Here is an 11,360-nt window from a genome sequence, read left to right on the forward strand (position 1 = left end):
GCCCATGGCAACCCACTGCCACAGGGGCTGCAGCCTACGCCAGAGCCGGCGACTCACGGCAGCCCAGCTCCAGGTTGAGCTGTTGTTTAGCATCTTAGCTGTAGAGGGCAGTGTCACTGGCCCTCATATGTGGGATCCGAACCGGGGCCCTCTGGCATCCCAAGCCAGTTCTTAACCATCGCGCCACTCGGCCGACCAAGAATTATTCATGATAGCCCCAAAGTGGAAACAATCCACATATCCATCAGCTGATGAATGGATAAACAAAATGTGGTGTATCCATACAATGGAATATTATCCAGTCATATAAAAGGAATGAAGTACTGAAGCATGCACACAGATGCACCTTGAAAACATTACGCTAAGTGAAAGAAATTAGTCACAAAAGACATATAGTGTATGATTTCATTTGTATGAAATGTACAGAATAAGCAACTCTATGGAAACATAAAATAGCTTAGTGGCTACTCAGGGCTAAGGGAGGAGAGAGGAAGGCAGAATGACTGTTACTGGTTACAAGATTTCTTTTTGGAATGAAAATGTTCTGGAATTAGGTAGTGGTGATGTATGTACAACTACGAACATAAGTAAAACCACTAAATTGTACACATTAAATGGGTGACTGGTTGTAGATGCCTAACCACTGCACTATACACCTGAAGCTGAAGTTGAATAATATTGAATGTCAACTGTAATTAAATATACATATATATATATACATACCATATATACATATACCATATATACTATATCTATGTGTGTGTATACACACACACACACACACTCACACACATGTGGTCATGGGAGGTGGAATACAGCATAGGGAATATAGTCAATGGAATTGTAACAGCTATAATCGATGTCAGAAGGGTAGAAGGATGGGGGAGTTATCACTTTGTAAGGGGTGTAAATGTCTAACTATTACATTGTTTTGTACACTTGAAACTAAAAATAAATAATAATAAATAAATGGGTGAATGGTGAGATATGTGAATTATATCTTAATAAAATTGTTACCAAAAAACAAAAGTTCAGGGGATCCTGTACTCATCTGAAGGCTTGATTGGGGCTTAGGGATCTGTTTCCCAGTGGCTAGCTCACTCATATGGCTGTTGACAGGAGGCCTCTCTTCCTCACCATGTGGGCCTTTTTACAGGGCTGCTTGAGTGTCCTCATGACATGTCAACTGGCTTCCCTAGAGTGAGTGATCAGAGAGAGAGCAAGAAAGAAGGCACAATGCTTTATATGACTTAGTCTCAGAAGTTATGTCACTTCTGCCACATTTGATTTGTTAGAAGCAAGTGTCTAAGTGCAGCTCACACTGAAGAGGAATAGCCTCCACCATTTGAAATGAGTATCAAATAATTTGTACACCAGTGCTTCTAATTTCAGTTTTTAACCACCAGAGCTTTAAACCACCAGAGCTTCTAATCTCAATTAGAAAGAATGGGTTCTGTAGTCTCTGACTCTCATCCTCACTCTCTCTTTCTTCTATTCCTGGTTTTAATAAGGCATTGAATTGAATCTAATATGTTTCTATCTACTAAGATGTCTAGTTTTAGAACAGTTTGGTCTCCTTGTTTGTTCCCTCACACCTGGGGCTGTGCTTTGTTTATGCCAGTGTGATAGGGGCTCAACTCCTATCTGGAAATCTTATGGGGTTGGTCCTGTGCCCACAGATTCCTAGTCCTTAGCCCTGGCATCTCCTGGAAAAAGACTGCCTTCTAGGCTTTTGCCCCAGATGCCAGACCCCATCTCCCCAATTGGGTTTTCCCTTCTGGTCTGCAGGGGATGCGGCCCCAGCCAAATGGGTGGGTAAGTTCCCAGGTGTGGCAGCCATCAGTATCTGCAGCAGCACCGGAGCAGGTGTCATTGTCTTCCTGGGCAGACGCCAACCAATGACTGGGCTCAGCCCCGGGCACTCGGGCCTGACCTTTTCTGCCCACTGGGGCTTTTCTATGGGCAATGTTTGCACCAGCTCTCTCTGTTGGCTGGCTGAGACTTTCTCAGAGTGACACTGCATTGTGAGCCTCTTACCCAGCTCTCCTTTCCTTCTCCTCTCACCCCACAGATGTCAGACCTGCAGCATAGTCTGAAGGCTTTCCCCACCCACTCCGGTTCCCTCCCTCGTTATCTTTCACAGGCACTTCCTCCAACAAATCTCTTGCACTTCTAAGTCAGTCTTGGTGGAGGCTTCCTAGAGGACCCAGCTGATACCCAGGCCCTGGCTCCTCTGGGCTGTCAGACTCCTTACTCCCAGGGGATGAGTTTTCCCTCCATCCCCCATCTTGGGCATGCTCTGTCCCCTATCCCCTCTTTTCTCAGTCTAGGACCTTGTCCTGTGCCTGGCACATAATAGACACTCAGTAACTATTTGGTTTTGAATGAATGCAGAATGTTCTGGAGCTAGGCACTGCCCCTATTGTTCTCCTAGTACAGAGAGCCCTTCAAGTGGGGCTGGGAGTACCAGTTCCAAGGGGTATAGAGAGGGCACCCTCCAGGCCATGGGAAGGAAGGCCCTGTGGGGAAGCTGAGAGTTTCCCGGGGCCAGGGGAGGCCCTCCCTACACACCAGAGCAAGTCTGATCTGGTTTCTCTCTTTATCTGCTCTGTGACCCCTGGCAAGTCACTTCTCTTCTAGGGCCTCAATCCATCTATCTGGACAATTGGATGAGGAGCCTTGCCCTGCCTCTCCCCCCAGGGAGGGGCTGGGGTTGTGAGCAACAGATGAGGTCCCGGCTGTGAAAATGTGAACAGGAAAGAGCTAGGCATGCCAGGTCCTGGGTCTGGGGCCAGGGTGTGGAGGGGGAGAGCAGACAGAGAAGGAAGAAAGAGAGAAGAATTGTACACACACACACAGACACACACACACAGACACACACACACACACACACACACACACACACACACACCCTAGAGAAAAACATAAGAGATAAAGGGGGGAGAGAGAGAGAGAGAGAAAGAGAGAAAGAGAGAGAGAGAGAGAGAGAGAGAGAGAGAGAGAGGGAGAGAGGAGAGGAGAGAAGATGAGGGAGGGAGGAAGAAAAATTAAGAGAGAAATGGGGAAAAAAAGAATAGGGAGAGAACATAGTGAGATACTCATAGAGANAGAGAGAGAGAGAGAGAGAGAAGAGAGAGAGAGAGAGAGAGAGAGGAAGGGGAACCAGAAGACACAAAGAAACAGAAAGAGAGAAAACAGAGAGAGGAGAGAAGATGAGGGAGGGAGGAAGAAAAATTAAGAGAGAAATGGGGAAAAAAAGAATAGGGAGAGAACATAGTGAGATACTCATAGAGATAGAAGGACAGGAAAAGTGAAAGGTAGGGAGATAGACAGGGAATGAAACAGAGGAAGGGGTGGTAAAAAGAAATTATAAAGAGAAGAGTGAAAGAGAAAGATAAGAAAGAAATGGAGAAATAAAATAAGATGGTGAGTGAGAGTCAGAGAGAGAAAGATGGAGAGAGGAAGGGATGGGGGAGATAGAAAGAAGTTATGAAAATCAGAGTCAGAGAGGGAAAGAGACCTAGAGACAGAGAGGGGTGAGAAAGAAGCCAAAAGGTGACGAAGAGTGATGGGGACTGATGGAGGGAGACAGGGATAAACAATCAGACAGGGAGGGAGGGGGATAAGCCTTCTCCCACAGACCCCCTCACTCCCTACTGGCATCCACTGTGCATTCTGCCCCACCCCAGATAGGGGTGCCTAGAGTAAAGCCTTTCTCCCACTTGTCTGCAGGACCCAGACTGTCCTGTCCTGTCTTGCTGATTTGGCTCCTGTCATCCTCGGCTCTAAGGCCTCTGAGGGGCACCCTGGTGGAAGGCAGGGCTCCAGAGCCTGTCTTGTAGGTTGACTGACGTGGCCACTGGGTGGAATCTGAAGGGAAAACTCAGTGACACCGTCCCTCGAGGCCTGGGCAGGCCCCAGCCTGCCTCCCTTTCGAGCCCAGACAGGAAGACACCTCAAGGTCAACTCCACTGTACCCCTCATTGAACAGAGGAGGAAACTGAGGCCCAAAGAGGGGCAGGGACAAGCCCCAAATCACATAGCCAAACAGTGGCCTCGCAATTGTGGAGACTGTGGCCTGAAAACTTTGGGATTTGCTTTCTCCTGGGTAAACTGCTTTCTGACAGGGGGTGTCCTGAGACTTTAATGATGTGTTTTGGATAACAGTTACTGTGCTGAGAGTCTTCCCCAATATCCTGTGAAATGATTATTGTGATTATGCCCATCACACAGATGAGGAAACTGAGGCTCAGAGAAGTTAAGACTTCCAAGCCTAAGATCACACCGTGATAAGACCCAAAATAGGTCTGTCTGACCTTGAAAGTTGGGTTCCTGCCATGGCACCCTCCAGCCTATCTGGGTGATAGGCAGGAAAGGGCTCTATAATTTAGAAGAGGGAGGCAGGGTGGCAGTTTCTATAACTTGGAAAAGGGTACCAGAATGATGGCTTCTAAACACTGAAATTCTTCGCAGAGGGACCCACCTTTGTTCAGTTATGTCCTTGCCTTTGGGAACCCCAGGTCTCCCTACCCTTCCTAATACCACTTGCTGCACTCCACACCCTCTCACCCAACCTCTGGAGAGAGGGAACTTGGCTCCTGGACTACCCCCACGCTTCCCCCCTTCTCTTCATTGTTCTTAGCTGTGACCTTTTGGGCTATCGGCCCAGGTTGGTCCTGAAACCACAGGGATGGGCCTGCACACCCTGCAGCTCCCTTCTCCTTCCTCTATGTGGTAAACTTCCCTTCTCTAGTTCTGCTCCTGGCTCTTCCTCACTGGGGCTCATTCTCCTGGGAGAGACTTGAACAGAGATTGTAGGGGATGTTGGTGTCAGTGTCCCAGCCGACCCTGATCTTCCAACAAAGCCCCTCAAGAGCTGCACTCCCAGCCTCTAACCCCTCCCCGACTGGGGCCTGACTGCCACCGGAGGTTGCCATATCCTCACTGAGCCTCAGTTTCTTTATCTGTACTATGGGTGGAAGCACCCCGGCTTCCCAGGATGGTTGGATGCTGAATGATACATTCATTGGCTTTGGGACTGAGGCACATGTACAGGGTATAGCCCCTTCCTAATGGATAGACCCTGTCTCTTGGGGGACACGATGCCTGCTGTGTCCCCCAGGCGGCTATAATCTAGGGATGGAAGTAGCTGCAGATCTAGCCTCCTAGGCCACCATTTGCTCCTCTGGGGACCATAGTCCCTTCAAGCCCAGAGCATAAGTTCTGTTCCATGTTGTTCTCAAGGCCTTCTCTGGTTGTGTCTCCACCCACCATTTATCAGACCAGGAGGGTGGCTGCTAAGCTAGGCCTGTGCTTGGAGTCCCAGGAAGTGGGGAGCTCTGAGGCATTATCCCCTGGGTATGCCAAGAGCCTTTCTAAGAGCCAGGACTTGCGGGGAGCATCAGAGGTGGCCAAGGGATAACTGCCCCCTTTCCCAGAAACCCTCCCTTTCCCATAAGCTCCTAGGGGGGATGGCCACAGAGCCCCAGCCCTGCCCTCACCATCTTCACTCAATCCTGGCAGAGGCCCAGGGCCCCCTGCCAGTTTCGTGGAGGGGGATGTGCTGCCACCACTGGGGTGGAGGGATGAGCGCAAGTTCTAGAAGCCTCTCGAAGCCTCTGAACCCTCTTCCTTTCCCAGGAAGGAAGATACAGACTCGCCCCCCCCACCCCCCCACAGGGCCCAGGGCTTTGGCTCTCACAGTCCCCATCCAAGTGAGGCTGCCAGCAGGTGACTGGACATCATGATGAGAAAAACAGGGTGAGTGGGGGCGTGGGCCCCACAAGTGCACTCCTCAGCCAATCAGCGGCCTGACCAGCCGGTGGATTCAATTACAAGCTTGAGATCACCCCATACTCCAGCCTCCTTCCTACTCCTCCCAAAGCTCCACTCATTGGCCCCTCTGCACTGGGTCTGCTGGGCACTGTTTCTGCTCAACTTCTGAGCTGCTGCCTCGTGGGGTAGGTGTCCCCAAGGCTTTGTCTGACTGGGCTGTGCCAGGGAGGAATGAGGGTTCTGGGGGTGCTGAGCTTCCTGGGGGTGGCTCTGGGGGGGTTTCCTGCCCTCCGCTGGGACAGCACCTCCTGCCACTTAGCCAGTCCTGTCTCTGGCAGCCCCCTGGAGTCCCTGAGCTTCCTGGGCAAGGATGCCCAGGGACTGGCCCTGTTCCATGCTCACTGGGATGGGCACGGGAGGCTGCAGGCATGTAGTCAGCAGGATGAGCCAGAGCTCACTGCAGCCTTCAGTGCCCTCTGTGCCGGTGAGATCACCCAGGGCTCCTTCATCCATACCCCTGGACCTCAGCTGCAGAGAGCCCTGCTCACCCTTCAGAGTCAGTGGGAGGCCTGCCGAGGGCCTGATGAGAGCCCAGCAGGGGCAAGGGGGAAGCGTGCAGCAGGGCAGAGTGGAGCACCTGGTGTAGGGCACACGCGGAGAAAGAGAGGCTGGACCATGCCTGGCACGCTGTGGTGTGGAGTCGGGGACTCTGCCAGGAACTCCTCGGAGCTAGGTGAGCCATTCGGGTATGGACTGGGCGAGTGCTGATTTTCACCCTGGCCTCCACTTTCCCAGGCTGTGTGTCCTTGGGAGGTGACTTACCCACTCTGAATCTCAATGTTCTTATCTGTAATATGTGGGTTACCCTAAGTCTCATCATGGGATGTTTAAATACGGTCATAGATGGCAAAGGTCCTACCCACACCTGGAAGTCCTCGTTAATCATCATCCAAGGGAGCGGGGAGGCTGGGGTGGATCCAGGGTCGGCTGAGCCAAAAAGCTATTACCCAAGTGGAGGCTTTATGGGCATAGAGTGCCCATGGAATAGATGCCAAGACCTAAAGGCCTGAGTTCAAATATCCAGTTTAGCATATCCAACCTCTCTGAACCTGTTTACCAGGACAATGAAAATGACACCTCCCTTGCTGCTGTGAGCTTGGGTGTGGGAAATGCCAGTCACTTGGAAAATGCTCAGTAAAAGGCTGTATTGCTCAGATGGTGAAAAACATGGATGGCTTTTTTGCACTCTCAGCACAGCAGTCTGTGCATATGCGTGGAGGGTTGGGGGAGGATTTGGCACCTGAGTTGGAGCAGGTTGACATTCTGACAATGCCTCATCATGTCAGAGAGAAATGTTGCACCCTGCCTGTTTGCCATTCCATTCCATCCACATTTATGACCTCAGAGTTATATTTGTGTGAGAGTTTGGGTCTGCCTCCAGAGCTCCTCTCAGAAAGTCGTTTCTATGGTCAAGGGCTCCTGAGCAGGCTGCCCAGCACTTGAAGTTGCCCAACAGAGTCTGCGCCTGGGTGCTCTCTCTAAGCTTTGAAATTATGAGAGTCCCACAGAGGGAGAGTGACTGGCCTGAGACCACCCGGGGCATTTGTGTGAGGACTGGGGTGAGAACCAGGTCTCTGCTCCTAATATCAGGAAGGCATCATTGGTGTGTGGTGCCCAGGCCCCTGCTGAGCTGGTGTCTGCTCTGCTCCCTACAGGGGTCTTCCAGGGTCCTGATCTCTGCTGCCGGGAACACGACCTCTGCCCACAGAGCATCTCACCTTTCCAGTACAACTATGGCATCCGAAACTACCGATTCCATACCATTTCCCACTGTGACTGTGATGCCAGGTTGGCAGTGGGCATGGGGTTTGCAGGTGCAGGGGTATGGTTGGGGTTACCCGTTGCTTGGTGCAGAGACTGAGATTCTAGAAAATCCTAAAGAATCAGCCAGCTTGGAGCCCACTGTGCAGGTGGAAAAGCTGAGGCCTGAGAGGAAAAGGGATGTTTAGACTCCAAACCACCTGGCTGGTAGTTACTGGGTGGGCTCGAGGAGGAGCCAGGTGGCCCTGTGTGGTCCAGGGACCTGAGTGCCGGGTCTGGGGCAGGTTCCAGCAATGCCTGCAGAACCAGCGGGACTCCATCTCCAACATCGTGGGTGTGGTTTTCTTCAACGTGTTGGAGATCCCCTGCTTCGTGTTGGAGGAACAAGAGGCGTGTGTGTCGTGGTACTGGTGGGGCGGGTATGTAACTGCCCCCTTCAACCCTTTTCCCAGCCAGAGGGGGAGCCCAGGCTCCAAGCCTAGAGAGGGAGACTTATCTGTATGCCTGTCCTCCAGGGAATAAAACCCCATCCTTCCTGTCTTCTCCTCTCCTTTGGGGCTCCCAGGATGCAGAACCTCCCTAGATGCCCCACAACCCAGTGGGATGAAGGATAGGACTGACAGAGCCTTGGTTGCCATGGAGATGAGCTCAGGGGAGGGGGGCTTCTGGGTGGAGGGAGTTTGGGTTACCAGTTGCCACCAATTGCCACCTCCCAGGTGTAGAACGTATGGCTCCATACCCCTCGCCCGCCTCCAGCCTAAGACCCTCTACAATGCCTCCTGGAGCTCCCTGGTCATCCCCCTGACACCAAGCCCCAGGAACCCAGCCTCCAGCAAGCTGAGACAGAAACAGCACCCCCAGAAGTGGCTATCACAGATGAAAGGGTCCCAGCACCCCAGCAAAGCCAATGCCACAGCCCTCCAGGTCCCCGTGGCCTTTCCCAGGACTGATATGGTCCCCACAGCCCAGCTAGAGGTCACCCATCCAGGCCTCCAGGGATCACAAGGTGACCTAAAACCTCAAGGTGAGCTCAGAACCTAACCTTGGGGGTTCCTGACGTGAGGAGATTTCCCTGTCTCTCTGCATGTGGTGGGTAGGGGCCCTGTGTTGCTTCCTTTCTGACTTCAAACTCCTCCCAGGGTCTTCTACCTTCTTCCATCAGATCATGCTGCAGCCAGAGGGATTTTTGTAAGCCCCAAACTTGACCATGTCACTCCCCTCAGAATCCCCACCATGGCTCCTCTTACCTAGGCTGACGATGTCCCAATACCCAGGGGCCCTCAGGCACTGGTCCCACAAACTCTACTCCCCAGTTGAAACTCCAGTTTCATAAAATTCATTGGTTCTTCAAAAGCACCTTGCTCTCTCCCACCTCTGGGCCTTTGCACATGCTGTTCCTTCTGCTTGGAGCACTCTCCCCTCCTCTTTCGCTCTCCCAGCCCCAGCTTAGCAGCCTCTGCCTCCAGGAAGCCTTTCCTGGCCACCTTCAGCACTCTGGACCTCCACAACTGTAGCACTGATGTGTGTGTGGGTGTGTGTCCCATGTGTGTGGCACTCTGAGGGAACAAAAGCATGATGAGATGGAAGAGTCTGTGTGTGTGTGTGACCAAGCACATGTGCTGCTGTTTCTTCTCGATAGCAGTGGGCATCAGTGGGGCCTCTCTGGGGAACTGGGCTCCCCTCACCACCATACCCGCCCCCAGGAGCCCACCAGGCCTGTCACAGCTTCCGCCACCTGGACCAGTGTGAGCACAAGATTGGGCCCCAGGAGACCAAATTCCAGCTGCTCAATAGTGCCCAAGAGCCCCTCTTCCACTGCAACTGCACACGCCGGTGAGGCCTGCTTGGACCCTTGGGGGTGGGCTGCCTACTGCCAGGCACTGAAAAGGGGCACCTGGCTGGTGAGGCTCTGCCCTAGCCTAAGCCTGCCTCTGCCCTAGCCTAAGCCTGCCTCTGCCATCAGACTGGCACACTTCCTGAGGCTCCACAGCCCACCTGTGGGCACCAACATGCTTTGGGAACTGCTGGGCATGACCTGCTTCAAGCTGACCCCTTCATTGGACTGTGCTGAGCCCCCAGGGTAAGTGATGGCAAAGCCAGGAGGATTTGAGGATTTTTCTCAATGGGTGGGCTATATATGCCCCCCTCCTTTGTGTGCCTGGGCAGAGCAGATCCAGGCAGGGATCAGGGACCTCTGAGCTCCATTGTCATCTCCCTACCCACTGGTGCCCTGGGTTCAGCTCTGCAGTTGGCCCATGTGAGTTGCATCTTGATTCTGTCATTTACATCCTATGTGACCTTGCAAGTTGAGTCACCTCTCTGTGCCTCTATTTCCTTACCTGTAAAATGGTTGTAGAAGCCAAGGAAATGGCATGTGTAACATACACAGCTCAAAGCCTGTGGTCATGTAGTAAAATGCTTTCTTAACTCACAATCTCATTTCAGTTTTGATTCTCAAAGCCAGCCCCTTGTTACTTTTCCTATTTCACAGGTGAGGAAACAGGCCCAGACTGGCCCAATTGTCTATAGGCAGCCAGCCAGTGGCAGAACCCGGGCCTCCAGGAGTCAGCCCAGGTTTATTCTGTCTCCTTCTAGGTGCAACCAGCCTTCCCTGACCCCAGCCCTGCTCCTCCCTGGGTCTCCATCCCCCTGTCTGCAGAGGAGAGTGGCATCCTTGGCAGCCATGACCACCTGCTCCACTTTTCTCTCCTCACAGCTGTTCCAGGGGCCCTAGGGCCATCAAGGTGTCAGCTAAGCACTTGCGGCGACTTCAGCAGAGGAGACTCCAGCTCTGGGGTACAGGCACAAATGAGGAGAAGGCATGGCCTTCCGAGCACCCAAGGGCCCCCATGTCATTTTATGACTGGTGCCTGCAGTTGACCCAGGCAGCCCAAGGACCCAAAGAGCAGCAGAAATCTTGGCACCAGTGACCTCAGTTCCAGCTTTTCTGGCCACCAGACGGCACCTTGCCCCTGGCTTTTCTAGGCCCTGGGGGTCTTGATCTCTTCTTGTGTTAGACTGAAGCATGTCACAGGCTTTTGTGGACAGCCAGGAGGCTGGATTGGGGAGAGGAGGACCAAGGCCCAATGTTAGCCCATGTCTCCTGCTGTGCTGGGTGATCTTGGGCTGATGACACACCCCTCTGTGCTTAAATGCAGTGGTCAGGAGGCTCATTCTAACGCCCTGGGCTTGGACCTTGTCGGGGAACTTCACTCCAGATGGTAACTGGGAGGGGGTAACTGATTGCAGCAGCCCTAGGAGGTGCCAGGAGGAAGTGCACGTAAGTCCATGTTGCAAACTGAATACATGTCTAAATGTCCTGCCCAAGGGAGCCCAAACACCTGTTTGCTAAGGCCTGGGGCAGCAGGTAGGGAATGAGTGATGCCACAGAAGTGCCTGTGTCTGAATCCAGGACAGGGGTTGGGGGGGCAATAGAGAAAGACTTCCCAACACTCTTCCTCCCCAGGAGATCCCTTCTTAACAGCTGCTGTGACCTTCCTGGCCCAGCCCTGGCCTACTCTTTCTGCCCTAAGCCTAATTGCACATCTCCCCTGTGCCCCTGAGCAAGAGACATCACTCCCCAACTCTGAGCCTTTGTTTCTTCCTTAAAAAAGGGGAGTTTAGGACCGGCCGAGTGGCACGTTGGTTAAGAGCTGGCTTGGGACGCCAGAGGGCCCCAGTTTGGATCCCACATATGAGGGCCAGTGACACTGCCCTCCACAGCTAAGATGCTGAACAACAGCTCAACCTGGAGCTGGGCTGCT

At 52.7% G+C, this 11,360-nt stretch overlaps 1 protein-coding gene across 5 annotated transcripts; it reads left to right on the plus strand.

Moving 5' to 3' along the window:
• The first annotated feature begins 5,883 nt into the window (after positions 1–5,883).
• Positions 5,884–11,256, plus strand: PLA2G3 (phospholipase A2 group III). 5 transcript variants are annotated; one of them, XR_002124039.1, is made up of 8 exons: positions 5,884–6,508; positions 7,491–7,623; positions 7,881–8,015; positions 8,313–8,620; positions 9,300–9,429; positions 9,560–9,676; positions 10,192–10,392; positions 10,755–10,845. XR_002124039.1 is itself a non-coding variant. In XM_019643038.1 (8 exons), exons 1-8 carry the CDS (start codon positions 6,007–6,009, stop codon positions 10,946–10,948), a joined length of 1,599 nt encoding a protein of 532 aa, XP_019498583.1. In that variant the 5' UTR covers positions 5,884–6,006; the 3' UTR covers positions 10,949–11,256. The 5 variants fall into 5 exon arrangements, 4 of the variants coding, with proteins under 4 accessions (XP_019498583.1, XP_019498584.1, XP_019498585.1 ...); XM_019643038.1 differs by having other exon boundaries at positions 10,313–10,392; positions 10,755–11,256; XM_019643039.1 differs by having other exon boundaries at positions 10,313–10,846.
• Positions 11,257–11,360: the final 104 nt, after the last annotated feature.

This window comes from Hipposideros armiger, unplaced genomic scaffold (genome assembly GCF_001890085.2).
Source record: "Hipposideros armiger isolate ML-2016 unplaced genomic scaffold, ASM189008v1 scaffold_75, whole genome shotgun sequence".
In the NCBI taxonomy this organism is placed as follows: domain Eukaryota; kingdom Metazoa; phylum Chordata; class Mammalia; order Chiroptera; family Hipposideridae; genus Hipposideros; species Hipposideros armiger.